The 26,836-nt window shown below is 52.7% G+C and overlaps 10 protein-coding genes across 10 annotated transcripts; 6 read left to right on the plus strand and 4 right to left on the minus strand.

The window, feature by feature from the left end:
* Positions 1-23: 23 nt before the first annotated feature.
* On the plus strand, positions 24-1,818 carry BKA58DRAFT_410019 (kinetochore protein Mis13; the record flags this gene model as incomplete). The annotated part of the gene is made up of 5 exons (XM_046172187.1): positions 24-780; positions 877-1,038; positions 1,091-1,161; positions 1,213-1,307; positions 1,362-1,818. 5 exons carry the CDS (start codon positions 24-26, stop codon positions 1,816-1,818), a joined length of 1,542 nt encoding a protein of 513 aa, XP_046027743.1.
* Positions 1,819-2,068: 250 nt separating this feature from the next.
* BKA58DRAFT_128544 (uncharacterized protein) lies at positions 2,069-4,040 on the minus strand. The gene is made up of 4 exons (XM_046164336.1): positions 3,755-4,040; positions 3,195-3,705; positions 2,556-3,133; positions 2,069-2,471 (listed from the first exon to the last, which is right to left on the minus strand). Exons 1-4 carry the CDS (start codon positions 3,878-3,880, stop codon positions 2,241-2,243), a joined length of 1,446 nt encoding a protein of 481 aa, XP_046027744.1. The 5' UTR covers positions 3,881-4,040; the 3' UTR covers positions 2,069-2,240.
* A 46-nt stretch (positions 4,041-4,086) lies between these two features.
* On the minus strand, positions 4,087-6,344 carry BKA58DRAFT_419228 (uncharacterized protein). The gene is made up of 3 exons (XM_046172699.1): positions 6,103-6,344; positions 5,246-6,050; positions 4,087-5,193 (listed from the first exon to the last, which is right to left on the minus strand). The coding sequence occupies exons 2-3, from the start codon at positions 5,944-5,946 to the stop codon at positions 4,284-4,286; spliced, it is 1,611 nt and encodes a 536-aa protein (XP_046027745.1). The 5' UTR covers positions 5,947-6,050; positions 6,103-6,344; the 3' UTR covers positions 4,087-4,283.
* Positions 6,345-8,227: 1,883 nt separating this feature from the next.
* Positions 8,228-11,158, plus strand: BKA58DRAFT_419229 (uncharacterized protein). The gene is made up of 3 exons (XM_046172700.1): positions 8,228-8,511; positions 8,560-8,745; positions 8,804-11,158. Exons 1-3 carry the CDS (start codon positions 8,406-8,408, stop codon positions 10,717-10,719), a joined length of 2,208 nt encoding a protein of 735 aa, XP_046027746.1. The 5' UTR covers positions 8,228-8,405; the 3' UTR covers positions 10,720-11,158.
* A 490-nt stretch (positions 11,159-11,648) lies between these two features.
* On the plus strand, positions 11,649-12,363 carry BKA58DRAFT_467516 (uncharacterized protein; the record flags this gene model as incomplete). Its single annotated transcript, XM_046175064.1, has 4 exons — positions 11,649-11,771; positions 11,828-11,926; positions 11,983-12,078; positions 12,131-12,363. 4 exons carry the CDS (start codon positions 11,649-11,651, stop codon positions 12,320-12,322), a joined length of 510 nt encoding a protein of 169 aa, XP_046027747.1. The 3' UTR covers positions 12,323-12,363.
* Positions 12,364-13,445, minus strand: BKA58DRAFT_380450 (uncharacterized protein). Its single transcript, XM_046169907.1, has one exon. The coding sequence runs from the start codon at positions 13,392-13,394 to the stop codon at positions 12,546-12,548; it is 849 nt and encodes a 282-aa protein (XP_046027748.1). The 5' UTR covers positions 13,395-13,445; the 3' UTR covers positions 12,364-12,545.
* Positions 13,446-14,625: 1,180 nt separating this feature from the next.
* BKA58DRAFT_437736 (uncharacterized protein) lies at positions 14,626-16,095 on the plus strand (the record flags this gene model as incomplete). The annotated part of the gene is made up of 3 exons (XM_046173518.1): positions 14,626-14,687; positions 14,809-15,288; positions 15,339-16,095. The coding sequence occupies 3 exons, from the start codon at positions 14,626-14,628 to the stop codon at positions 16,093-16,095; spliced, it is 1,299 nt and encodes a 432-aa protein (XP_046027749.1).
* Positions 16,096-17,210: 1,115 nt separating this feature from the next.
* Positions 17,211-21,963, minus strand: BKA58DRAFT_357296 (armadillo-type protein). The gene is made up of 2 exons (XM_046168682.1): positions 18,333-21,963; positions 17,211-18,280 (listed from the first exon to the last, which is right to left on the minus strand). Exons 1-2 carry the CDS (start codon positions 21,564-21,566, stop codon positions 17,489-17,491), a joined length of 4,026 nt encoding a protein of 1,341 aa, XP_046027750.1. The 5' UTR covers positions 21,567-21,963; the 3' UTR covers positions 17,211-17,488.
* A 402-nt stretch (positions 21,964-22,365) lies between these two features.
* On the plus strand, positions 22,366-23,716 carry BKA58DRAFT_380454 (uncharacterized protein). The gene is made up of 3 exons (XM_046169908.1): positions 22,366-22,626; positions 22,809-23,121; positions 23,170-23,716. The coding sequence occupies exons 1-3, from the start codon at positions 22,454-22,456 to the stop codon at positions 23,401-23,403; spliced, it is 720 nt and encodes a 239-aa protein (XP_046027751.1). The 5' UTR covers positions 22,366-22,453; the 3' UTR covers positions 23,404-23,716.
* A 176-nt stretch (positions 23,717-23,892) lies between these two features.
* BKA58DRAFT_380455 (PLAC8 family-domain-containing protein) lies at positions 23,893-26,060 on the plus strand. Its single transcript, XM_046169909.1, has one exon. It carries the CDS (start codon positions 24,308-24,310, stop codon positions 25,709-25,711), a length of 1,404 nt encoding a protein of 467 aa, XP_046027752.1. The 5' UTR covers positions 23,893-24,307; the 3' UTR covers positions 25,712-26,060.
* Positions 26,061-26,836: the final 776 nt, after the last annotated feature.

Raw genomic sequence — 26,836 nt, forward strand, 5'->3', positions numbered from 1 at the left:
GCCCACCGCTCCAATCGCTTCCTATGGCAACAAACCGACCCACGACGCGACGGAGGAGCGCAAGACAAGCCTTCGACGACGATGATGCGCCGGCGCCGACGACCAAACGAGCAAAGGCGGACGTGAATGGGACGAGCAAAAAGGCGACTGCTGCGCCAAAGAAGACAGCAAAAGCAGCTGCATACGACGAGGACGATGATGGCTTCCAATTTTCGCGTCGCACTTCGTCGCGAAGGACTACCAAGGCACAGGCCGTGTTGGCACCAGAACCAATACCTGAGGACGAACCAGCAACATTCGCGCGCGCTGCCGAAGCGCAACCGGCCAAATCTACTGCGCGGCGGAAGAAACAGTCAATCGCGGCAGCCGATCCGGAATCCTCAGACTCGGGAAAGCGTCGGCGTTCAGCGCGCATATCTGGTGACAGTAGACAGCTGGAAGTGCGACCGAAGTCTACAGAACCTCCACCGGCGAAATCACGAACGAAGAAGACCGCGCCTGTAGAGAAGGAAAGGAGGAAGCAAACCACACCAGCTCCAGAGGCACAGCCAGAGCCGAAGAGCGCGTATGCAGGCGTGCAAACGCCGACACACAACAAGATACAGGTCGTGAAGAAGCGCGATCCCAACGCTCAAAAGATTATGCTGCCCTTTGCGGATACCCCAGTTATTACGAGGAACAAAGAGATGCGGAAAGGCACTAAGGATGGGTCGAGAAGGAGTAGCACAGGCTTGCGAGGGAGAAGGGCAAGCTCGCTGATTGACAGCGGCCAGTCGAATGGTGAGTCAAGCAATGATGCACATGAGGGCTGGGCACAGGACCCTAACGGCATGGAAAAGCGCCCCTGGGGATTAGTGGATACTAACAACATCGCAGCGCTACCGCACTCAGAAGTCGAAGTCCGAGATTTCTACAAATATATCGAGCAAAGCCTACCCGAGCCACGACGGATGAAGCAGCTCTTGACATGGTGCGGATCGCGAGCTTTACCAGCAAAACCATCAGGCGACGTGAAGAACGCGAATGCGATCATGGCTGGTATGTCTGGACGAAGCTGCATGCATAAGACAAGGAACTGACAGGAGCGCAGCGCGAGCGATTCAACAAGAACTGATAGATGATTTCGCAAGTAAACCCGAGCTTTCGGACTGGTTCAGCAGGGTATGTGGATCAATTACATTAGGGCAAGAGCGTGAGCTAATAGCTTTACAGGAGGAAGTAGCCCCACCACCTGTGGTAAAGAAGCCGAATCCTCAGAACGAGAAGAACAAAGCTACACTGGAGGAATTGGAGGAGGAAGTCAAGCGGTACGTCCCAGAATCTGCGTGTTCTACATTTGCTCCATGCTAACAGCGGATCAGCCTCGAAGAAGAGAAAGCTGCATGGGAAGCCATCGCATCAGCTTCGAAGACCAAGCCCCCGCCACCCGCGCCCTCAATACCGACATCAGCACCTACACTATCCGAAATCGACACCTCCCTCCTCGATCCCGCCCAAGCCGCCATACTCTCCTCCCTCCAGTCATCACAAATACAACCACCAACGTCAGCATTCACATTCACTTCGCCTACAGCATTACAGTCACATCTCACGTCTCTCGCCGATTCGCTAGAACCGCATGTCGACCTTTTCGCAGACGGTGTTCATAAGATCGAACAGTATCGCGCAACGGCGGAACGGGTAGCGGATCGTGTGCTGGGTACTGCGGCAAAGAGGTTGGAAGAGCGAGATCGGGAAGCAAAGGAAAGAGTGGGCACAGAAGGAATTGGCGTAGGCGATATATTGAGAGGCCTTGCTGGTGTACTTGGCGAGCAATAAGAATAAAGTTGCTGCACTCAATGCCAAACAAAGTTGCCGGCAGGAACGGGCAAGGATTGACAACCCAAAACAGACACATGTCCCAGGAGGTCTTATGAGGATGATCTATGTGGCGCACTTTCTTTGACCCTTTTCACCTTGTTTCAAAATGACACCATTGACGCATCTTCGCATGGTGTTTACGGGCATGGGAATGGACTGGGAGGATACGATATACCCTTCTGTTTTCTTGACTCTTTCATGTAAATGTTTTCGAGAAGGAATACCACTACACCCATTCTGAGCCACGCCAGGCAACTCGTTCGGTCATAGTAGTGCGCTCGAACATTCTTGAAATGTCATGACAGATCTCGTTTCCAGAACCCTAGATCCAGCTTACATCCTCTTCATCTGTCTCCGTCTCCTCCCACTGTCACTCTCACTCAGCTCTTAACACACCACACAGTCAACCTCCCAATCTCATCTTCCAACCTCAACACAAACCCCATCGAAATACGTAAGAAAAGAAGGCGCTGTTCCAGGTAACGAAGGACTTCAAGCCGGGTATCGATGAGCTGCTCTGGCGAGCGACCGAGCAATTGGGTCCATGCGGCGTCCGAGAGAATAAGCTTACCGCTGCTGATTTGACCAGTTTCGTCGAGGAGGGGACCAAGCTGCGAGGATCGGGAGTTGGTCAGAGAGGAAAATGTGGGAGAGATGATGGGAAAAGGGGTATGCGAAGGGTAGACGTGACTTACTATCCTAGGGTTGATTCTCAGTTCGACAAACTTCTCACACTGCTTACACATGACCTGTGTGCTGTTGGCGAAGATGGGTATACCACAGCACTCATTACTCATGAGCATGTTGCGTTTGAACGGCGTAACGATATTGAGTTCCGTGATGATAACGCTAAGGTACCCAGCGATGGTTTCTTTGGACCTTTTGTTCGACAGCGAGCGAGCGACATCATCCACATCCGCAAGTGTGTACAATGCTCTCACAGCTGCATTCTCGAACCCCTCAACTACATCGTCAGCGATGGGGAACGGCAGATTGACATGTTCTTTCTTCGTCCGTCTTTGTGCTAGGGCTCTCAACCGCCGTGCACCACCCATGTCTGGATCAATGTCGACACGTGAGTTGCCGCTGACTGTGAGCTTGGCCATCTTGTCGATACGCCACCCAGGGTTCGAGATGAGAAGGACAGTCTCTGAGGGGACGAACAGAGAGGCCGAGTCGCACATTGAGGAGTATAGGGTGAGGAGGCCGTCAGATGTGTCGTCGAAGATGCCGAGTGTTATGAGTTCAGAGGTTGTGCTGTTGCGATTTATGTCTGTTGGAAATTTAGTCGTAAATCAGGTCCGAAGATGCCCGTACAGAGGAGAAACACTCACACTTTTTCCGTGCGCCAATACTCTTGACGCATACCAGTAATTTCGGCTCGTCGACATCATAACCACCATCAGTAAACGTCTTCAGTGTCATCAACCCACTCAGACCTCTGTTGTCCCTCACACCATACGGTCTTTTGAACCTTGTCCCATCGTCGCTATTCTCATGCACCATGACATGGCAGTGTCTCTCACCTTCGGGGAATATTGTAGTAAATAGCGGTGCGGTATTTGGTGCTAGTGAGTTGTACTCTGAGGAGTTCGAGATATGTACCGTCCACACGCTAAGCAGCTGGCCAAGCTTGAGCTTGTACAGGGTGTCAGCATACCAAAGGCGCACGGTGAGTACCCCGGTGTCGTCTGCAAGTAAGACTTTGATGCATCCTTGAGCTGCTTTGTGTGATTTGCTGGGTTTGGACTGGTCGTTGAAGTAGACGACGCGACCCATGAGGGTGAGGTTACAAGGGCCAGGTTCAAGTGTTCCTAGGTCGGCTTCCTCATAGTCGAGAGTGGGCTTTCATACGTCAGTGATGATTTGAGGTTCATTGTGGGAGACACATTACAGCCCATGTACTTGCTGTGGTCGCTCCTGCCGCAGGAGTGCACTGCACTTCCTCTATGATGGAGATACCGCTGCTTTTTGTCGGTGAGGATGAGAAGTGAGATTGTATTGACGAAGATGCTGGCATTTTCTCGTGTGGTACAAGCTCGCGGTGTTGGGATCGAGGTAGCCGTGGTGAGTTTGAGGAGGTGAGGATCGAAGCAGGAGCGTTCCCGCTGTATGCGTAGGCTGCGACCCACGTCGGAACCAATATGAGGAAGTCACACCATCCACCCCAAAATCAGCTGTTTATCTCATGCGCACATAAATTAGCAGTGAAGCGCATAATCTGATCATCACTATTAGCTCACAAAAGACTGACAATGTTGCATATGTGTGCGTATCCCGTAAACAAATTTTTTATTGCTTTAAAGAAAGTAGTGAGTTGGTCAAATCAAAAAGTGAGCGATATGTGCTTCTAGAGCTCATGCACCGTCTGCCAGCTGGCACCATCAACAAGGGAGATGCTCGCCGTCAGTTCATCCAAACACCTAGAAGAGCTTGTGCTCCAAGGTCATGTCGTTCTCCGGCTCAAGACCAACGCAGGCGCGGAAGATGTTGGTGAGAGCTGCGCGCTGCTTAGCAAGAGCGTTGACGACAGGCGTGCCAGGAGGAGTGAGAGGAGCCTTGAGCATGTAGCTGAGAACACTGAGCACGCTGTGGAAGTTGTTGAACTTGCCATCGCTGCCTCCAGCAGTGTGAGCCTTCCACTGGACACGGGTCATCATCTCAGCGACCAGAACCAGATCGATAATCAGAGGTGAAGCCAGGAGAGAGTCCTCGCAGACGTTGAACAAGCTGATGGTCTGGTGGCCGTCGAGGAAGATCTCCGCGTAGTACTCGTCAAGAGCGCGCTTGTCGTCTCCAACAGCAGGCATATACTTGATCACGACGCAATGGTCAGGGTGTTCGCCTTCCTTGTACAGGACGTTGTTGGCAGCGACCATGTCGTCGACGACGTTGGACTTGGAGATCTCCTTGGAGCGGAACTGCTTTTGAGAGCTGAGGTTCATGCCGTCGTTGTTACCCAAGTGGTTGTAGGAGGCAATCGAGGTGAGCTTGATACCGGCGCTGATCATGAAGTCGACGAGGGCCGACTTCATCTTGGTCTGACCCGACTTGAAGTCGTCACCACCAATGAAGGCATTGTGCTTCTCGGCGAGCTGGATAGCACCAGGAACGAATGTGTTCTGGGGGGAACCGTTGATGAAGGGAACACCCTCAAGGATGGAAGCCACAGCAAAGACAGTGGATGGAGACACCTCTTCATGACCAGATTCGATCGCTTTGAGCAGGTTGTCCGCCGTGTCGTTGACGCCTTCGACGATGTCGGCATAGCGCTCAGTGTTAGCAGTCCATTGCACAATGACCTTGTCGAGACCGTTGGCAGCCTTGAAGTCACTACAAGATCGTCAGTAAAGGCGAGATTGACATGCAACGAGTCTCGGCTCACCGGATGTCCTTGCGGATCTGCTCAACATGGGCCATGGAAGCCTTGGTACCTTCGAGAACATTGTCGGCACGTTCCTCCTGGTTGGCAGCAATGAAGTCCGGGTAGTAGATACTAGGAAGAGGCTTCATGGCGCTCATCTCCTTGCGAACAAGGGACTTGAGGGACGGCGACAGAACCTTGGCGCGGTCCATGGCTTCAGCAAGATTCATCCCGCTGATGTCCCATCCGCCAACGACGAGATCGTTGGGGTGAACCATAGGCAGGAGGTCATGGAATGGGATGTGAATCTCTTGACCACTCTTGCTGTCAACACCGAGCTTGGTGGTAGATCCCATGATGACCGAACCATAGTAGTTAGCGCCGCGCTTGCCCTCCTTGGTCTCCCAAACGAGGTTACGCTTGTTCGCGATGATGCCGGCCGTGACCGTAGTACCGTTGTTGCCGCCCCAGCCAACCAGCATAACACCGGTCTTAGGGATCTTGCGGTCGACCTTGAAGTCGTAGAGCGTCTCCTTGGGGATAGCAACATACTTGCCATCGTCGTTCTTGGTAACGTCGGTGGTACGGTAAGTGTACTTTGACTTGATAGTGTCCTCGGTGTATTCTACGTTAGGAGAGCTGACGACAAAGAGATCCTTGGGAGTTGCCTTCGCCTCGAACCCATTCGCGTGACCGACGCGTTCTTCTGCGTGTGGTGCCATGATGATTTAAGTTCTTGTTGGTTTGGTGAACTTAGTTGCGGAAGTCTAAATCCGACGCTGCCCCAGAGGGAGAAGTGCGTCGGCCGGCGAATGGGTTGTGGATCCTGTCAAGTGTAAGTAAAGGCGGTCCCCATGGGGTTATGGCGGGGCACATACGAGCTGAGGAGATTGGAAAACGTCTTGACAGCTGGGCAATGGCCCGGGGAAATCTGGGTGTAGTTGATAGAAGGGAGAGAGATTGTAAGCTTGACAGTTGGCTGTGATTTACGATCCGTGGTGTGTTGCGGTGGGGTGAGAAATGATGGAGAGAAGTCGCGATATAAATGCTTCCCGCGTCCCGGCTGACTTAGCAATAATCGTACGCAATCGCTCCCGCTTCCTGCCGGACAGCGTGTTCACCCACCGCTTCTTTGCCATTACCTTCCATACTCCCCACTTTTCATGCTAATGACTATCGCCGTAGCCGTCTTCGGGATGTACAACACCAATGGCGCGTAGCCGTGGTATTCGCGATGCTCGCCTTGCCCCACTATTTCCCTCACTACCTCAACAAGCAGCAGCGACAGCCGCAGTAGGGAAGGTGACGATGTAAGCGACGCGACGAGAACGCTCTGTTCGCTTTAAGCGAAGGTATATTGCATGGACAGCTGTCTCTGCATGCTCGAGTGTACCGCTGTAGGAACAGTTTAATTCCTCCTATGAGCTACGTACTGGGCAGGTGTGTAGCTAGTGGTAGAGTACTTGTGTACGGAGATACGGACCCCGCCATCACGTGCTCAGCACTACAGTGAGGGGATCTCGGGAGCCGGGTGTCGATGTGTAAGAGTTTTCAGGCACATGGGAATTGCCTGGCTCCAAAATGGCAAGCATGGCATTTGAACGGTGTCTGAGCCACGGACTGTTTCAAAGCACGGTGATGTCGTCAGTCAAGCACAGTGGTAGCACTCGACACGCTGTGTGCGTCAGACGTGTTTACAGAACGAAAAAAAGGCACGCGACACAACCCGCAGCGCATGTTTGTGGAGTCTCGGCGATGCAAGACGGCTACTGTTGACAGATGACAGATGCTGCTTGTTGGCAAAGTGTCGACACGAGACCAGTGCTGACATTATTTTCTTGATGTTATTAGCCGCGATGGCAGGCAACATGGGGGGAGACCCTGGGGTCGGCTGGGAGAACGACGAATGCGGCAACCTGCATGGGAAGTTTGCTGATCGACAATCAGCCTCGCCGTTCGCCAAGGGAACCATGTTAGGCCACCATGCTGCATGCAGACGGAGGCAGCAGTTGGCGCGACAGCATGCAAGCGGTTCGAAACTTCCAGCACCTGTGACATGTCGAGCACTGTGTGTCGCGGGCCACGCCGACCTGAGAACATGGCTGACGGGAACATTGCGGACGAGAAACTGTTGACGTAGCGAAAGGGGCGCTTAGTTATGGATAATTTGTGTCTGCAGCGTCGATCGACCAACGAGAACGATGCCGCGTGCAGCCAATCATGCCCGAGAGTAATGTCCGGCCCTGGTGGCTTCATAGCGCATGGGCAGCAGGCGACCAGAGCCTCAAGCCACCTGCTCGTCGCTGCAGGACTTGGCTATACACGGTGTACGCATCTGGCAAACGTTGTTGCCGCGATTTGCGACCTCCTGGAGCTTGCGAACTCTGTTGATCTTGGGTCGCAACCGTGACATCGTCACTACTGCGACGGTGTTGGGCCCGAGACTTTGCGCCAGCGACCATGGTTTCATCGCAGCCCGCCGCGTCTGGTGCGTGCAACTGACACGGAGAGGACCACACGATGTGCCCATGCCCAGGTAGCTAGGTACAGGCCGCCGCTCCGTGCACATGGCCATCGAATCATGGAGGCCGCCGTGCTCGACCACTGACGCCGCATCTCAGGGACGCGCGAGTTACGTGCAGGAGATACAAAGACGCGCAGAAGGGGGCATTTCGCCCCTTGCTATTGGGTGTTCACCTGTGATTGCCGATCAGCCTTGTTGTGCGATGCGGGCTGTGGGTGGTTGGCGCTCAGACGCGGTCATTATCTATCTCATGATGATAATTCATTAGCATCAAATACCCAACATTGCGCGTGTCGATTGTGGGGCCCAGCAGCCTCTTAGACCGCAGGATGCAGCGACGCTAGCCTTTATCCCGCTGCCGTCCCTGAATGCTAGCCACTTCAGAACCATGCCCGCATGTGCTTCCCCTGATTCAGCAAGGCCCACCCACACCGTTTCTGAAGATCGAACAACCCTGCACCTTTGTTTCTCGGCGCTCCCGCCCATCATCCGTCCTCGACCACCGCCGCATACCTTGACTGCTTCCACTCCGTGTCACCAACTTCGAGATAGCCTTACGACATAATTGCGCTGGACGTGAACGGCCTTAATACTGAATGTCCAGGCACGAACCGCCTCGGACTCCCTCTCTGAACCAGCTCTGGATACACGCCCAACATGGAACGAATGAGCACGCTTCCGACTATCAAATGTTCATCCTGCGCGGTGGACATTGACATCCTTCATTTAGCCGACCATGTTTGCGCTGCGGCGCCCCCAGCGGGTGAGTACGCCACGAATGCATACTATAACACACACTTATCAGTTGCAGCAACGCCCGTTCCTGAGCCAATGTCGCCCACCTCGACCATCTCTATGGGTTCCCCGCCCTCTGTGCTGTCGCCCAAGATGAACCGCGCAGCAACCTTTGGAGGTCCCACGTTTAGCAACAGGTCAGAACGCCCGGCGCAATCGGGTCGCATGCCTCCCCCGCCCAGAATCGATTCAAATGCAGCGAGTAAGCATCCAGACTGGCAAACAACCATGTGTAGTAGACGTTGTGCTGATTTGTCTAGACAAGCCGTTTCGGCCGCTGGAGCCATCGCCCATGAGCAACCAAGTTGACTACAAAAGTCGATCCCCAGGTCTGGCGCCACCAAAGTCTCCGTTCAAGATGAACCGCAGTGTGACAACTCCGGTTGGGCGACCCATGGCGCCCCCATCGCCCGATTACACTTCCAACTTGGACTGCGCCTTCCCTCGGTTTCCCTCCAAGAACGGTACCCCTAAGAGTGCCAAACCTCAACCACGAGAGCGCCTGGAACCCTACCAGCAAAACTATGCTCAACCGAGCCCTCTATTCGCACCCCTTAGCCCACGCTTCGATGGCGGGGAAAACATCGCCAAACGCATGAATAGCATTGCACCAGGGCCGTTCGATGGAACGGCAGATCGAAGGCCGAGTACATCAAGCGCAGCAAGACCATTCGCACAAGAAGGGCCGGCGCTTGGGCACAGGAGGATGGGCACAAATGGCAGCATCGCCAGTAACAAGAGCGTGTCGAAACAGCGTACTTCCACAGCCTCGAATGCGTCGCGCAGTTCAGCATACTCCAATCGCAGCATAGGTCTTCCCGCTCGCCCGAAGCCGGGCATGGGTGGAGCCAATGTTCTGCCACCGTTGCCATCCACATCCGAACAGGCTGAAGGTATTGATGCTTTCCTAGACCGCTTGCAGAAGGAGTCTACAAAGCCTTCCAGGGCTTCTCAAGAAAACCTCGCAAGGACAGTCCCGTCCCGACCGAACAGCAGAGACAGGAAAGAACCGCCACCAAGACCTAGGAGGCCTTCAGAAAAAGATCTACCGCCAACGGACATGACCGATCTGGACCCCCCAGAATTCATGTCTCTTTCGAACAACATGTTCCCTTCTCGTGGCTCAAGCCGAAGTGGCTCGGAAAGCGACATGCCACGAGGCCTTGCGCCAACACATTCCTTACGCCCACCGCCACTAGCAGCTTCTGGGCTCGGCGATGCGCCCATGAACGCACTCCACACCCCTTCGGACTCTGGCTTCTCAGACGATTCATATGCCAGCTCGGGCTACCGAAGCATGACAAGCTCCAGATCAAGCCCACCAGAATCTGAGGCTGCGCACTCTCGCCAGACTTCCAAGATCAGTCGTCCTGATAACATTGTCGAGGAGAATGTTGAGAGAAGCGCAAGCCCTGAGTCCTACGCCGAAGCACGGCCTGTTCGAGCGCCGAAGAGTTACATGCGGCCCGATGGGGCGGAGCCATACCCAAGGTCGCTTTCACCGGGATATCGCCAGGACACGTTTCCGCCTGGAGGCTATGCAAAATACCCAGAGTCGCCAATGGATCCCGCCATACAGATGGGCGCGTCAACACCGCGTGACATGTTCGAAAGAGAGCCAGCAACACCTCAGGACCCGGCGCAAGTCAATGTAAGCCCGCCAAGACGCATGGCCGAGGCCGAACCCCAGCAACACGACGTGCGCCGGCCCAAGGCCGCTAGCAAAGGCAACTGTCGTGGGTGCTCAGAGCCAATTATTGGAAAGTCCGTGAAGGACTCTTCTGGCCGCCTCACGGGACGCTATCACAAGCATTGCTTCACGTGCAGAACGTGCGCCGATCCCTTTCCGACAGCGGAGTTTTATGTTTTCGAGAACTCGCCATATTGCGAACAGCACTACCACAAGCTCAACGGATCTTTGTGCAATGCCTGCAACCGGGGCATCGAAGGCCAATATCTCGAAACCGATTTGCGCCAGAAGTTTCACCCAAGATGTTTCACGTGCACGACCTGCCGCATCGTCCTCCGCGACGGCTACTTTGAAGTCGCTGGCCGGCGATACTGTGATCGACATGCGCAAAGCGCCGCAGCACCTCCGAGGAGTAACCTAGGCCCGGGCAATTACAGACCGCGCAACCTCCAGAAGCGCGGTACAAGACTCATGATGATGGCGTGAACTACCTGCCTCTCGCATAACCGTTGTCATTGCTTCTTCTTGCTCATATTTTGCTTTTCGTTTGTCACGTCCTTTAGCGATCTGGTTTTTGTTTGGGCCTTTTGCATGAATATTCACCCTCTTCATTCTTTCTGATACCCGGCCAGTCCGCTGTTACTTCACTTTATGTTCTGCGTTATACCCCTTACTCTATACATTCGCTACACCTTATAATTGTCTTTTGTATCGATGTTAGATGGTGGCCAAGCACCGATTCTTGGGGTTGCTTTGGGTGGTGCTCGATACACCACCCTTCGTTGGAAGGTTTCAGTCTCTGGGAGACTGTTCTTACTTTGTTGATAACGAGGTCCGACTGTACGTGTACATATATGTAACATACCTAATGTTTACTGCTCATCATGGTGGGCTTATCAGTATCAATTGAAAGACTACTTTGCAATGCCTTTCTAAGTGTTTTCTTGTCATTCCTGCGATGCACACAGTCAAACACTCGAGGTGTCCACATTGAGTTATTGGGCGTTCCCACAAACGTGGTCAGGCTTGGAAGAAGCGCTGAATCATCAGTCAGCGTCAATCAAGGCTATTTCAATACTTAGATCTCCATAGTAGATCTAGAGTCGGGTGTTTGGTCCATTGATCGCAAGTGCTATAACGGTATCACCTTGAAGAGTCGCTATCGCAATCTCGCCATGCTCTATCTATTCCACAGCATCATCGATACCCTAAACGCTGTTACTCTTGAAGAGCACAAGATCATGAAAATCGAATTAGTTAGAGAGGTATATAGACCATGTCCGCCATGCGCTCCATTACTTCTTGCATAACAACCACTGCAACTTCTACGACCACCCAGCTACAGCATCTACTACAATACTAGCACAAGCACCCTACAATCAACTCAAGCAAGAATCATCAGTTACACATATACCATGTGCGACTTCGATCAACCTCTGTTCAGTGAACAGATTCTTCGTCTTCTGAAATCAACCAAGAATCCCGAGCCCAACTCTCCTGACACTCCACCTCCCACAACTCCGGGCGGATATAAGCGTGTAAGTTCACGTAGTGTAAAAAACGGACATCATACAGAAGCTAATCTTCGTACAAGAACCTTGGTCCTGAACCTCCAAGACCTCTAGAGCCACCTTCTGGTCTTTCCATGTCGCCCTACAAGCAGCGAGGACATCTTATGCTGTCAGCGCCCTCTGTAAGTATCGCATTTCGAGATTCTGCTTTAAAAAACGAGCTGACTGTTGTCTCAAGGACTCCAGAACTGGCACCACACCTCCTCCGGTTCCCCGACCTCCGCCTAATTCGCCCGACAAGAAACGAGGAGACCTTGTGCTACCAGAGGCCTCTGTAAGCATCACATCGAAAACTTCATCTATAAGCGAGCTGACCATCTACCAAGGACTCCCGCACTGGCACGACACCACCACCGAGGCCCAAGACTCCACCCAACACACCGAAGAAGCATTCCGGGGATTATAGTTTCAACACTCCCAGTCCACCACCTCGTCATTATAGTCCAACTATATTGCCCAACAATCGATTTCGCAACTTCGCGCCTCTAGGCATGGTTGATATCATAGCTTGCGCTTGAGTGCCAAACACTGGTAGTCGACTGAGAAGCATGAGTGGACGAATGAGGGGAAAGGTCTAACGATGAAGATGAACGGCGATTATGTATTGCAATGATTGGCAACTCTACAGTACATGTCTGGACTCGATAGCTCCCAATTATATCTCAAAGCCGTTGACATATGAGCGATTGCAACGATCGTGATCACTTACAACGATACCAGCACCCCTAATCTCACCTAGAATCACTTCGTAGCAATGACCACCCACTGACTGGCCCTCATCCAAACTTCCTCACCAACCCTCTTCGTACCCTCTTGCTCCAAAAGGTACTTCATCAGCAGGTCAACCGCATCATCCCAACTTTCGCCATCCGTCTCCGCCCAGCCGCCTATGCCACCCAGATACGCCCAAGATTTCTCCGCCCAATCTCTCAAATCATTAGTTTTTGCCCAAGCCTCGCTCTTCTCTACTCTCATGTTCTCCTTTGAAAAACCCGCCTCCAACATCACTTTCTGGATCTGCTGGCCGTCTTTCCAAAGTATAGGCGGTGCTGGGTAGGGCTTTCCTGGACGGAGGGCTTGATGCACGAGTGCGAATGGCGGGAGCCAAGTCACATCCTTCCAGCAGTTTACCACTGCGGTGCCGCCGGGTTGCAGTGTGCGGTAGATTTCTTTGGCACCATCCAGACCGGCTGAGCTAGTGAAAAAGATACCAATGTTGTTGATTGAATGTGTAAAGTAGTCGTCTGGGAACGACAAACTCTCAGACCTCTGGTTCGATACCTCGATGGGCCAGAAGTTCTTCTGGATGTCTGATTGGAGTGCGTCGAGGAAAACTTGGTCGATGTCTGTGGCATAGATCTTGACATCCGACAATGTGTTCGAGGAGAGAATTAGACGAGATACTGTTCCGGCACCACAGGCGTTGTCGTGAATGATGGCATTTGGAGGTACGGGTGGGAGGACCGAGAGGTTGTGTGCTGCGAACTGGGAAGTCACGGCACCACCCGTAGCTTCGTATACGTCAACTTTGCGTTGACCTCCCAGCAATGCAGCAACTTGTTTTGGCTGATCTTGGGAATCGGAAGGCATCTTGTCAGCTTTTGAGGTTTTTGTCAATGTATGTGTGGGTGGGGTTCTATGCGCTGAGCACACAGCAAGGCGGCTGGCCTCTACGTCTTATGTAGTCATGTCTCTAGCGCCATGGCTGCATGATGATTATTCTATGCATACCATCTCGGACGTCTATGAGACCGACGAGTCGTACTTAGTCATACTCCTCTCAAAATAGACCTTCGTGGGGCAGACTGGTTTGGTTGGTGGCGTTGAAGCCTGCCATGGATAGTGCTTACTCTGAGCTGCACCTTTGATACTAGCGACGGTGCCTGATCACAGAGTCCACCAAACATTCCAGGCGTCTTCGCAGCTGCGATTGAAATGTTAGTGTTGTGGATCAGAGGTAATGTACGAGCGGACATCGGGAGGTAGCGGAGCTCGGAGGAGGCTCGTCCGGACATGTTCGGATCCGAAGCGGTTTAGGCGCAAGTCCGCCGTCCTCCTCTCCTTGTCGCGAACATAGCGACTTTAGGGCACACGTCTCCCATCCTTCCCCCAGTGCACGAATGCAACGTTTGATGCGTCATGCCAAGAAACGCGTGTTCCATATCGCCTCCGTAGGTCGTTACCAATCGATATCGAGCTTGCGCGGTGACAACTTACGAGCGCGAACCTCCGCCTGCCCAACGACCGGAGGCTCCAGCAGTAATGCCGGAAAGCCATACTTGCGCGCTGAGACATACAAAGATGTAGAGACTGGACAACATATCTCAAGTGGATATGTGGAAATATCCGCGTCTGTATGAGGAGGAGATGCCGCGTTGGCCTCCCAGCTGCGTCGAGACGCGATGCGGCCGGGCAAGCTTGCACGGCCATCACACGCTATCAATCTCATCAGATGAAATATGATATCTATCGTACGCAGCATGATGTAGGGAAAACATAGGCTCGGAACAGTTGCGCACCTGGTAAAAAGAGACTCACGGCATGCTGACGGTGAGCGCAAGCACGCGGGGATAACTTGATTCATCTTTGGTCCTGCCTAGGTAGGCATCTACATTAACACAAATCCTCCAAACCATGGTCTGGATTACACGATGCTGCAAGGAGCCTTATCGAGGTAACGTTCCATTGATTTGGCACTACGCCTTCTGACGGGCACTGTGCGCCGTTGAGCAAGAGGACAGACGTCTATCTCTAGAGACCATTTATGTATTAGACCATTGAAGACAGCTGCACGCTGTATGTTCAAGCAATTTCACACAACATGTTTACATACATCCTGATCCTCCTGTTTTGTATAAGCAACGCAATTGCTCAACAACCAGGGTAAGATGGCGGATTTGCCTTCTTGTTGCCCATGTATTACAATGCTCACTTCATAAATACCAATCTACTCGCCTTTGCGACCACCTTCCATCCCTCTCGCAGTCCGCTCTTCATACACCAGTGCTTGGAGCACCACCTTCGGCGGCAGTACGCTTAACAGTCGAAATGTTACCTTCTGGACTGGCGATTCCATAGGATGGAGTGGCATGATACGCGTAGATGGAACGGCTCATGAATACATGGGAGACTCGCCCTCCGTACAAGGTCTCCAGAAAGCAACTCCACTCACCGTATCCTACGACTCTCACTGCAATAACTTTACATTCGACGCTGGACCGGTGCGAGTAGAAGCGAGATTATTTTCTCCTGTTCTGCCGAAAGATCCCTGCAAGAGCAGTATTCCGCTCAGCTATCTAGAAGTCGAGTTTGTCGCCACTGATGAGCTTTCGCATAATGTACAACTCTACTCAGACGTGGATTCCATCTGGCTTGCGGGCGGCAATGTATTGTTCGACTGGACCGTTGACTGCCCTGGTGAGTCTTTTGACGAAATTAACTGCCCACCTAAGGGGATAGAAACCCCCGACACCTTGTTTCATCGGTAAGTTGTTGAGTCAAAGTATGTTCAGTATAAGTCTAACCAGATTCAAGGGAACCGTTGATTCTAAATGAGCTATCATGGTCCGATCGTGGCCATAAACAGGAACCGTACTGGGGCAGCCTACACTACGACTCTTCTCCCGGCATGAGCACCGAATTAAATACTGCGAATGGTCTAGCGACTACTATACGACGGCAGTTTGCCAAGGACGGCACAGTGGATAATTCTTTCGATCAGGATCAGTTTCGGGGACCACCAGTTGATCGAATGCCAGTGTTCGATTTCTTGCATGGTTTTGCGTCCAGCCAGTCCGGATTGGTGTTATACACCGTCGGGACAACTCAAGGGCTTGCTGTGAACTACCGCACTGCCAGAGGGGACATTGAGCTCCAGCCATGGTGGCTCACGAATGATTGCTACAAGACTGCCAACAACATGATCCGCACGCATTACAAAGACTATGCAACTACCGTAAAAGAGGCCAGACTTTGGACTATGAAGCTGCGACATGATGTAGCTTACTACTATGGTCAGGATAGAGTGACCGATATGCATACACAAGTATGCTCGTTATCAGAAGAGGAGTCGTACTACGCCATTGTCGCGCTTTCTGCCCGCCAGATCCTGGCCGCAAATGTTCTTACAGGATCTGCAGATAACGCTACGGGACCGACCATTTTCCAGAACGAAACCTCATCAGACGGCAAAGTGAACACGGCCGATGCCATCTATCCCACGTTACCTTTCTGGCTCTATGCAAACCCGGAGCTTCTTCGCTTGCTGCTCAAGCCCGTCTCCGAGTTCTAGGAGTCTGGACTCTATCATGAGCGATATGCTATGCACGACATCGGACGATTCTACCCAAACGCTATACGCTACTACAGCTCCACCGATCCCGATGAAAATGGAGAAGAAGCGATGCCTGTTGAGGAGAGTGCGAACATGGTTATTCTGGCTTGCTCATATTACCTGGCCACCAACGATACAGCATTCCTTGCTAGCCACTACGACATACTCAAGCGATGGTCGCATTGTCTCATAGACAATTGCCTATATCCTGAGCATCAGGCCACAACAGGCAAGTACAAAACAAGGCGCCGACAATAAAATCTTGTACTAACAACACTGAAGACGACTCCAACGAACCCATCGCCAAAAATACCAACCTAGCAATCAAAGGTATCGTAGTCATAAATTGCATGGGGGTCATCGCCGGAGTCCTTGGTGACAGCGGCCCAGCAGGCCGATGGGTGCGCAACGCATATTTCTACTACGACCTCTGGTCCCAATTCTTAGATGTGAGCAGAAAAGAGATGAATTGATGATCTACTCTAACATAAGATGAGAACTGCCTATAAGGGCAGCATGCTTGCTACAAACAGTTGTAAGCAATCATCTCTTTGTACATGAGATGGTTGCTAGCAAAACAACACCAATCAGCCATCAACCCCTCTACTAACCATACTCTTCTCGCATGTAACCTCCCTTCCTCCTACAAAATCCTCTACAGCATCTCCCCCGCCTTTCTCTTTAATCTGTGGTCGATTCCCAAACCGCTCTTCACCATGCAGTCGGACTTCTATCCTACTGTCGCTCGGACGTACGGTGTACCCCTCGACAACAGACATATATGGACCAAGAGTGATTGGAAAATGTGGGCCGTAGCTACTAGTCGACCTGAGACGCGGGCTTTGTTTGTGACCTCGTTGGCAAAGTGAATCAATGAGACGAGTACAAACAAAGCGCTCTCGGATCACTTCATGACGACTGAGGATGGCGGTTATACTGATTACCCGTTTGTGGCAAGACCAGTCGTTGAGGGGCACTTTGCGCTGCTGGCGATGGGGGTTTTTGGGAGACATGGAGTTTTGGATGGAGAGGATGAGTAGGACAGTCGGATGGGACTATCAATAACATTGTGAATTAGGTCATGTCACGACATCACTGCATATGCTAGAGCTCACCCGGGATGGTTTGGATGGTATCATGTTTCGTATTCATATCGCGTCGATGCGATCACCAAATGCCTTCTCTATTTCCCATCTTCGCGCCATTTCCAAACCATGCATTTGAACATCCTTTCACGTCCTTCTAGCGCTATCTCGTCGCGCAACTTATCGCGGAAAATGGGATGTAAAAGATGGGAAGGATCGCTTGGGTACTGGTTGAGGTACATGGGAGGGGGACTAGTTGTGCGCCGCTAGCGATCACGCTCCTTGAGCTCCTCTGCAACAGCCTTTAGACCCTTCTCATGTTCCTTCTGGATCTGATCCCAGTACTGTGCCCAGACGCGAGACTGTGAGTCGTCCTGGCCTATACCGGCTTCGGTTCCCATTTGCTTGTTAAGCTGCATGGACACTTTGAGCACGCCCTTGGCGCCTTCGTGGATCTTCTCGATCTCCTGCTTGACAGCATTCTCCTTTGGCTTGACAGCAAGTACAGTCCGGAAATTCTCGGCAAGAGAATCCAGACGCGAGCGGACCTGGTCCGGTGCAATGATCATGAGCTTGGTGAGCATGAGGTTGCACAAAACTCGAATGTCGTGCTCGTCGGTAATACCAGCGACGATACGGTCGAAGAAGTCCGAGACCTCGATGGGCGATAGTCGTGCGAAGGCTTTCTCGAGAAGAGCATAGAGGGTCTCGTATGCGCTCTTGCGGATCTCCAAGCCGTCGTCGACCTTGAGCTTGAATGGACCCATTTGCACCTCGCGGATAAGCTCAGGCTTGATGACGGTCTCCTTCATGGCCAGTGGAAGCAGCTGGTCGAGTGCAGGTAGGATAATGTCCGGCTTGTTGTGCATGGCAGAGTTGAACGTCATAAGAGCAAGACGGCGATTCTCGAGATCGGGCTCGTTGAGCATTTGTACAAGCATGGGCACAACGATGGGGCGGAGGTACTCGTCGTAGGCTTCATCGGTATCGGTGAAAGTGTATCGTAGAGCAGAAATGACCATAGCGCGTAAGCTTTCCTTGCGGTCGTTCAAGAACGCCTAGATTATTAATTAGCTGTTGAAAACAAACAAAACTATGCGGAGGTCTAACCTGAAGTTGAGGAAGGTACGTCTTCGGGTCAATGATGGTAAGCCTGCCAATGCACTCTGCGCCGATCGCTTTGTTGTCTTCGAGTTGAGAAGCAACAACGAGATTTTGCCAGAGTGTCGACGTGTACGGGATGATCTCCGACTCCGTGTCGTCATGCTGAAGGATTTCCTTGATAGCGTGTAGGAACAGATACTGCGGTGAAGAGGGCTGTCCCATGGATGACAGAATGACGGGAAGGTATTTGCTGACACTTCCAGCACCGGCTCGGCCAAGCGCAACAGCGGCCGCAAGCGGCACGTTCTCGGACTTAGCAGAGAAGTACTTGATGAATAACTTGGGATCGATGGAAGATTGCGAACCTAGGCGCAATGCAGATTCTCCAAGTACGACTAGGGCAAGACACTTGCGCTTGTCGTCTTGTGCCGTCTCAAGCTCAGTGATGAATTGCTCAAGTTTTACGCCAACACTATCGCCACCATATACAAGCAGGTTACCGATAACCTTGCCTACCACCTCTGGATGCCCGGATACACCAACTTGTTGTAGCAGTGCTTGCATCAAGGCCTTTCCGGCGCGTTGCTCACCGATAGTGCGTACTAGCTGAAGAAGTGCATCCAACGGTGTTCCGCTTATCGAGCCTTGAGCGACTTGACAGAGTGCGTCATTGAGGCTGGGTGTCATGATGGCTTGCGCATCGTCCTTGACGAATGTAGCCAAGATGATGAGAGCCGGTCCCAGGAGGTGCAGGTCGCTGGCGTTCAGCAGCGGAAGCAGCATCTCCACCACCTGTGCTTTAGTCTTATTATCGAGCTGGCTCCGTGATAGCGAGTTTAATGAGAGAGTACGCAGCGCGCTTAGGCTGGCACCGCGTAATACGCGACTGGCTTTCCGTAATTGGGCAGCAAGTTCCAGTGCGACATTTTGCACCCACCTGGCTGACAACTCATCCTGCGCCTTGGTGTGGGCAGCGACAGAATCAACAGCACGTACTGAAGCAAGCCTTGTCAACTCGTTCTTCAGGCGTTCTACCAGAAGTTCAAGTCCAGCCGTTCTCTTTGGCGAGGAGAGGAGGCCTTGTTCACCAGAGCTCCTACCAAGCAACAATCCAAGGACGTGAATGGCACTCCGTCGAACTTCTACGTCCGCATCGTTCGCTGATATGCGGTTGACCAACGCATCAAATAACTGCTCTAGATATTGCTGGTTCTCTGTTCCTGCTGTAGCTGCTCGAGGAGGTGTGAGGGCCTTGATGACTTGCTCTGTTGCTGCCAGAGCTTCGATAGACAACTTGCTGTACTTATCCTTGACCCCACGGAGGAGCGCGTCAATGATAGCCGCTACATATGGCTGGATGGATTTGGACGAGTGAGTATCGGCGATGGCTCCTATCAGCTGCAAAGCTTGAGTGCGTAAGGTATTAGCGGTAGCGGAAGCACTACTTGTCGAACCACCAGTAATCTTTGCAGCTTCTACAACAGGGTTGATCAGTTGGTTGAGGTACCCATCCAGACCGCCACGCTGGGTGATGACGATGTCCTTGATCAAAGAGATAGACGCCTGCTTGGTGGTAGGTGGGCATGATGACTGCTTTAGGAGCTGCGCGATGCCCTTGACAATTTCCGGGCTGATCTTAGCTAAGCTTGCGCGAGGGCCGACTGGAGGCGTGCCGGCTGGTGCGGGTGAAGCATAGCCCATTGACAAGGATGAATTGACCTGCAGATCAAACATGCTAGCATCACTACCGCCACGACGACGCTTCTTGCTTGGCGGTGGTGGCATTGTACCACTCTGAGGTGTCTCATCAGCGAACTTGACAGGCGAGGGTCCGTCACCCGACTTCTTGATCAAGTTGGATAAGGCGGCTAGGACCTCCAATCGCACGTTGTCTTCCCGCTCTTTGAACCGTGTTATAAGTGCTGGCGCAACCCGGTCGTAGAGAGTTCCGTCGTCGAGAAGATCGCCGTTGCTTCGTGTCGAGATCAGGGTGTAAAGTACCTTGGCCGCACACCTACGGACCTTCCAGCTTGCGTCCTCATCGTCATCGTAACCCGTCTCCTCTTCAAAGTCATCGCCTTCAAGCGCGTCTTCTTCGTCGCTTGGCATATCATCGTCGTCATCGTCGTCGTCCTGCGCGAGATTAGGGTCGTATTTGAGGTAGCGCGTCGCTGCTTCGATGGTTTCGTCGGTGTACATGCGCATGTCCTGCGAGCAAGAGGCAAGGAAACCATCCAATGCAATGAGGGCGGCTTCGAGCACCTCGTCAATTTCAGGGTCGCGCTCGCCTTCGTCATCTGAGGTATCCATCTCCTCGTCTTGCTCCTGTGTGCTCAAGGCGCTCAGAACAAAGGGTGCCAGTGTCTTCAGGTAGGGACCGAATTTGCGTGGGATAGAACGGGCCATGGAGCCCAGAATGGTGATGTACAGCTTCCGCTTGCTGCGAGTAAGGTGGGGATCCCGCAGGAGCTCGATAACCTTTGAAAGGAAACTACTCAGGAGCTGGTCTGAGAAGTAACCGGCCAGTACCGAGATGGCGGTGACGGACTTCTTCTTCATCATAGAGCTTGCCCGGTCATTCTCGAGTATGGCGAAGGTGATCTGCTGCAAAGCTTGGATTTCTACATCCTGCAACATAGGACCAAAGCACTTGGCGACTTCAATGAGAACGTCGAGAGCGTTGCTGTCCGAACCCTTCTCGAGGTCTGACTCCAACATGCCCTTGGGCGGTTGAGTCAGGCCCTGTTGTGCTGGTTGTATAACATTGTATCCGATCAGACGCGGTATCAGGACCCTGCTGATGGCGCTGTATGCATCTTGTACCGACTTGCTCCGCGCAGCACCGGTGGTAGGACGGGGGAGGGTTATGACGACTTCGCGGAGGGCCATAGCGGGTATGGACTGGTCGACTGTATTGCCGGTGGGAAGCGTAGATAACTTGTCGATCATGACAGGAAGCGTCTTATCGCTGATCTTGTTGACGAAAGGGCCTAAACACTTGATGGCTTGGTTCTGGACCTCGCCGTTGGTGTCGACCAGTGTTGTGAGGAGGCCCTCGACCGTCTTGGCCGAAACGACATCATCGTGGAGGAGTAGGCCAGGGTGAGCTATGAGGAGGATGTCGTGCAGGTCGCTCAGGGCCATGAAGCGGAAATCGGGGTCATCGTCGGCGAACCGGGGGAGCAGCTGGGCGACATTATGGGCGGTCGGGTTGGGCGGGACCGAAGAGGGCGGCGCCATGGCTGGTGTTTAGGCCTACAGCACTTCGCGCGTCTGGTATCACAAATGTGAGCCCGCAGTCTGGGGCGCGTGCAGTGTGGCGGGGCAGCTTTGGCGGGGTTGACGGTGCTGTACAGCTTCAAAGTCGCAGTGAAGAGCGAAAGGAAGGGAGAAGAATGGAAAAGCTTGTGGGCGAGCTGCGGTTTTAATTGTAGAATGGAGGCACCAGTGGCCGCGTTGGAGGAGGGAGAGCGCTATGGAAGCTTTTGGACAATTGTTGCCTGCGTCGCTTTCAGAGCTCCAACCTGCGCACGGCCTCTGTGCAATTACAGGGTATCAAAGAGCTGCACCTCATACAAGGGAAAATCCGAACACCCTGGAGCCTACATTAAGATAAAAACATGCAAAGTAGGGGGCCCAACGTCAACGTAGGCTCTAAGGTGTTCGGTTTTTCCCTTGTATAAGGTGGCTGTTCCAAACGCTTGAGCGGATAACACTGTTCTCACTATAGTCTCCTTCATGTACACAGTATCAAGAATCGTTCATGCGCGTATCCTTTGAATCATATTCTGATAGTTGGCCCAGGACGTGATTCTCACCACCGGGATCCACAGTTGCTGTCTTCCAAGTATCGATACAACACACTTATATCCAGCCATTTCTGAAGAAATCATTCGTGTACGATCATTATGCGATGATTCTGCAGCCTCACGCAAGCTTGGGTCGGGAGTATTCGAGGTCAAGCACACGTGATGCAAGAACGCGGAGCTAGACCTCGGAAGCAGGGGCCACAATGTGACGTACCGATAATTCTGACTGACGTGATCTTTCTCTTGCGCGCATCCCAACTCCGAGTCTGCCATCAATTGCCCGTCGCGAGCTTCAACTCATCCCTCTACAGCTTCATCATGTCTTTCATCAGGTCATCTGCTCTCCGCGCTTCTTCATTGGCACGCGCAGCTCGCCCGGCGAGGTGTATCCGCGCTGCCGAGCTCCAGCCATGGCAACGAGCTGTCCAACGCCGAACCTACGCCAGCGGCCACGGTCCCGAGGGTGAGGCTAAGAGCAGCGATGTCCCATGGTATGTCAATTTCATTTCGATGGTCAGATGAACGCGAATGCAAATATGCAGCATGTTACACACAGCCCTCGAATTGAGTAGCTGGGCGTGTGAAAGTACTATTCCGCTTTTGTAAAGCAGCCAAGCTGTGTACACATTGCGTCAAGTCTCATAACATACCTGATACTAACCAAGATATCCAGGATGGCCGCAGCCGTCGTCGGCACCACTCTTGGTCTTTACGTTGTCGTAACCCAAGACACGAACCACGGCGCTGAACACCACCCCCTCGGCGACCCACATGGCGAGGGCGGTGCTGAGAAGACTGGCACCGGATCTACCGTTGGAGAGGAGAACAAGGAGGATGAGCCCGAGGAGGAAACCAAGGACGAGTCTAAGGACGAGTCAGAGGACGAATCTAAGGAGGAGCCAAAGAGCGACCAGCAAAACCCAGAGAAGCCTACCAAGGAGAATAGCGAGGAGAAGGACAGCCAATCTCCTGACCAGTCCGACAAGGTCAGTGTGTCAACATGTTCATTGCACACAACATGCTAACTAGTACAGCCCGACCCCCGCAAGGACGAAACCAAGAGCCAGAACGAGATGTCTGGCAAGCAAAAGGGACTCTCCAATGACAACACCCACCACACCTCGCAGATCTCCAAGCAGGAAGAGAAGAGCAAAAAGGGCGAGGGTGTTGCCGAAACCGCTAAGCTGCAAGGAACCGTCTCCACTGAGCGTCCAGGCGCGGAGAACAAGGAGGAGCGTGGAAAGGCCCAGCAGGACAAGGACGCATAGATCGTACCCTCGTGCCGTCCCGACCCTCTCTGTCCCGATTCCTATAATACCTTCACGGCGAGCGCGCATTCCGCCGCCCTTGTATAGTCTTGAATCAAACTATGTCACCACTTCAAATATGACTGTATTATGTGTCTCACCCGTGACGGGACATGTTGAAGTTTCAAGCACAGTGTCTTTATCTACGTGCCCAGTGCTATCACGGCGATTTGCAAACGTAAGGCATGACTCGATCGCGTTGAAACACGTGAACAGTCACGGACCCGCAACATCTGCGCCACCGGGCTGTGCTCGTTGTTCTTCAAACTGCGGCGTTTTCCAATGATGAGGAGTCTTTGTCCGGATGCAAGAGAAGGGCCCTAAATGCGACCCAGGAACGGTGGCCGAGAACGCGTAGTGGAGGAAAGAGCCCCGTCATTGGTCTGCACGTTGGGGCCGAGCCACCCGTAAGCGCCGACCGACTCGCTCCACAACGTTGTCACACCTCACCTCCAACCTCAATTGGCCAAGCCCGCGCCTCACTGCAAGTCTAAAAAGAGAGCCATCTTACGGCGGGAGCTCTACGAATCTGCGTCCACTATGCTGCTCGCCTATGACATGAGGCATGGCCAAGAGCCAACCGGAGCGATAGGCGGCTCTGATGCAGGGCTGCCTTTCTTTGGACCTCGTACTTGTGCATGTACCTGACGTGCAGCCCTTTGACCTGATATCAGACCTCCTGGCCCCCGGCTTGATCCCAACCATATTCCAGCTCACCTCCAACAGCTCATAACGGCTGTGCCACCGGATGTTCCCGCTGACTCTACACTCAGAGTTAACATCACATACGATCTAGTACACAACTCGTCTTCTCTGTTAGAAGCGCCTCGTTGCAAGCGGACTTTCTTGAGGACAATCGCGCATCATGGATCCCCGACAGCATGGACAGAACCAGCAGCTTCAGCCTCAAATGACTTCCCAGCAGCACAACAGGTTCTCATGGCAGCAACCTCTCGAGGATGATGCACCGGCCTGTACACAGCCGCAACAGCAAGCACCACAGCATCAGCCTCAGCAGTATCAACAACCTCAGCAATACCGGCAGCCGGTACAGCCTCAGCAACCTCAGCAGCCTCAACAACCTCAGCGGCCTCAGCAACCCCAAGTCAGCACAGATTCATCACGGCACTTCTCGTATGCGCAGACACCCGCAGAAATGCGTGCTTTCGTATACACATCTTCGCCGAATGATCCGCCCATGCCACATTCCATGCCCATCTCACTACCAACATCGCCAGTGGGATACACGCCGATCGACCCTCGCCCCCAATCGATGCTCGATGCGCAGCTCCCGATCATTCCGCCCCAATCGCAAACTGCTTACATGCCGCCGTCTTATGCGCATGACATTAAACCTCCCGTCTCGCCCGTCTCGCCTCAGCATGCTCCGCAAGCGCAACACTTTTCCCCAGTTTCGTCAATACCACAACCAGAACCTATTCATCAGATACCGCAGGTTGAAACACAGCAGAGCAGGCACGCTCGGCAGATGAGCAACCTGTCACCCATCAATACAAACATCCGAACGTATGCCATGCCGCCCATCCCTCCTACACCGCCGTCGGGTACACATCAAACCTCGCCGCTACCGCACAAGACACCAATGACCCCCATCTCCGCCAACTCTATGCACAAAGAACAGCCACGAGACAATCCAACCTCCCCTACGCTCCGAAACTCGCCGTATCCGAACGAGCCCTATTCACCACACGGTTTCTCGAACCAGAATAGCAACTTCCATGCCGTATTCTCTCCAGACGCTGCACACGGCCCCAACGGCCTCGATTTTGCTGCACACCAACCAGGCCAGATATCGCATCCAAACATGGAGCTAGAGAAGTCACACGAATGGTCAAACGGCATCTGCGCATGCAGCCCGGACCCTTCAACCTGCCTAACAGGTCTTTTCTGCCCTTGCATCCTCTACGGCCGCACCTCGTACCGCCTGTCCCAGAAATCCGCGAAGAAAGATCCCACGGATATGCTCGGCCACAGCTCCACGAATGGACACTGCATGGTCATGGGCCTTTCGTGCGGGCTGTGGTGGCTATTCCCTATGCTGCAACGGACACGTATTCGGCGCGCGTATAAACTCGAAGGCAGTTTTGGGAGCGATCTGCTCAAGGGATGTTGTTGCTGTTGCTGCGTTACTGTGCAAAATGAGAGAGAGGTTAAGCATAGAGAGGAGGTTAGTAGACGGTGGGCTGGACCGGCGAGCACAGACGCTTATACAAGGACGGGAGGTATGGTGTATAAGCCGCAGCAGTAGATTGGGCGTGTAGAGTTCGCATGTATAGCTATTTTCAGTCAATGATACCCACAATCCTTTTTGTCTACACGGGCATAATAGAACAACCCAAAGACGGACGAACATCGTTTGCACAAGCTCTTTCGCCTCAAGCGAGGTGCAATCTCAACATGTCCTCTCCAGCGTATTTCCATGACGGCTATGGCCCAACAGTGCATTGCTCAATCCTCAGTCAGATTTATCCCGTTAGCGACCAGACGCGGTATCACGTGAATTAGCGCTTGGCAAACCATACGGGACACCATCGCCAGCATGCCTTCCAAAATACCACTAAAGTCACTTTCTTATGCAAGCTTTAGGAAGATCTTCATACTGCATATGTAATATATTAGCATCACTTTACGCGTTTTGCCCGCATAGGCTGTTACTAATATAGACTATGATAATGTATGAAGTATTGAGAACTTAAGTTTTTTGCCTATACCGATGCCGATACATATTTCCGAACACTCGTGTGACTCTCTCAACTCACTCTGCCGTTTCCTACCATTCTGCACTTCCAACACAACCTACCGACTATCCCACCTTCCACCTTTGAAGCCCTCGTCAGGAACAGCGCCGTTGGCCCAACACCGGCCGTACATGTCCGGATACTCGATTGTCCGCCGCACGCGGCCGTACTGCGCATACTGCCTTGCGTTGACATCATCTTCAAGTCGATGACAGCGTGTATGCCGCCTCATTGAAGTGTGCTCGTGGTTGCAGTCCTTGTACTGAGTCCATCTTTCTTCGCACATGTTGGAAGTAAATTTGATGGAATACTTGGGCACTGATGATTTTGGGTTAATGGCCTTGTGCACGACGATGTGAGTGTGGTGTTTTGGAGCGGAGAGAAGCTTTTGGCGATATGATTTTGTAGCGATTGAGGGCTTGTGCTTAGTACTTTGAGGGAGTTGATAGCAGAAAGGTCATACTTTGCGTACTCGAAACTTCTTATATATTGAGGCGCCCAAGGGTCACAACTTTGCCAACGAGCTTTCTGTATCTGTGTCTTTGTGAATGTTTTGCTCTGTCTTGAGTGCTAGCAGTAATCGATACTCAGGTAGTACTCCTTTCCAGAGAGATGTTCGCAAACACATAAACAGA

This window comes from Alternaria rosae, assembly GCF_020736505.1.
Source record: "Alternaria rosae strain MPI-PUGE-AT-0040 chromosome Unknown BKA58scaffold_3, whole genome shotgun sequence".
Classification (NCBI taxonomy): Eukaryota; Fungi; Ascomycota; class Dothideomycetes; order Pleosporales; family Pleosporaceae; genus Alternaria; species Alternaria rosae.

Bases quoted from the DNA above. Each gene is read 5' to 3' on its own strand.
- BKA58DRAFT_419229 (XM_046172700.1), top strand. From the start codon at position 8,406: ATGGAACGAATGAGCACGCTTCCGACTATCAAATGTTCATCCTGCGCG. The intron at 8,512-8,559 runs GTGAGTACGCCA...TATCAGTTGCAG, and splicing joins CGCTGCGGCGCCCCCAGCGG to CAACGCCCGTTCCTGAGCCA. The intron at 8,746-8,803 runs GTAAGCATCCAG...TGATTTGTCTAG, and splicing joins AATCGATTCAAATGCAGCGA to ACAAGCCGTTTCGGCCGCTG.
- BKA58DRAFT_380455 (XM_046169909.1), top strand. From the start codon at position 24,308: ATGGATCCCCGACAGCATGGACAGAACCAGCAGCTTCAGCCTCAAATG.
- BKA58DRAFT_128544 (XM_046164336.1), bottom strand. From the start codon at position 3,880: ATGCCAGCATCTTCGTCAATACAATCTCACTTCTCATCCTCACCGACA. The intron at 3,706-3,754 runs GTAATGTGTCTC...GACGTATGAAAG, and splicing joins CCACAGCAAGTACATGGGCT to CCCACTCTCGACTATGAGGA. The intron at 3,134-3,194 runs GTGAGTGTTTCT...AATTTCCAACAG, and splicing joins TATTGGCGCACGGAAAAAGT to ACATAAATCGCAACAGCACA.
- BKA58DRAFT_357296 (XM_046168682.1), bottom strand. From the start codon at position 21,566: ATGGCGCCGCCCTCTTCGGTCCCGCCCAACCCGACCGCCCATAATGTC. The intron at 18,281-18,332 runs GTTAGACCTCCG...TTAATAATCTAG, and splicing joins CGTACCTTCCTCAACTTCAG to GCGTTCTTGAACGACCGCAA.
- BKA58DRAFT_419228 (XM_046172699.1), bottom strand. From the start codon at position 5,946: ATGGCACCACACGCAGAAGAACGCGTCGGTCACGCGAATGGGTTCGAG. The intron at 5,194-5,245 runs GTGAGCCGAGAC...ACGATCTTGTAG, and splicing joins CAGATCCGCAAGGACATCCG to TGACTTCAAGGCTGCCAACG.
- BKA58DRAFT_380450 (XM_046169907.1), bottom strand. From the start codon at position 13,394: ATGCCTTCCGATTCCCAAGATCAGCCAAAACAAGTTGCTGCATTGCTG.
- BKA58DRAFT_380454 (XM_046169908.1), top strand. From the start codon at position 22,454: ATGTCTTTCATCAGGTCATCTGCTCTCCGCGCTTCTTCATTGGCACGC. The intron at 22,627-22,808 runs GTATGTCAATTT...CAAGATATCCAG, and splicing joins AAGAGCAGCGATGTCCCATG to GATGGCCGCAGCCGTCGTCG. The intron at 23,122-23,169 runs GTCAGTGTGTCA...TAACTAGTACAG, and splicing joins CTCCTGACCAGTCCGACAAG to CCCGACCCCCGCAAGGACGA.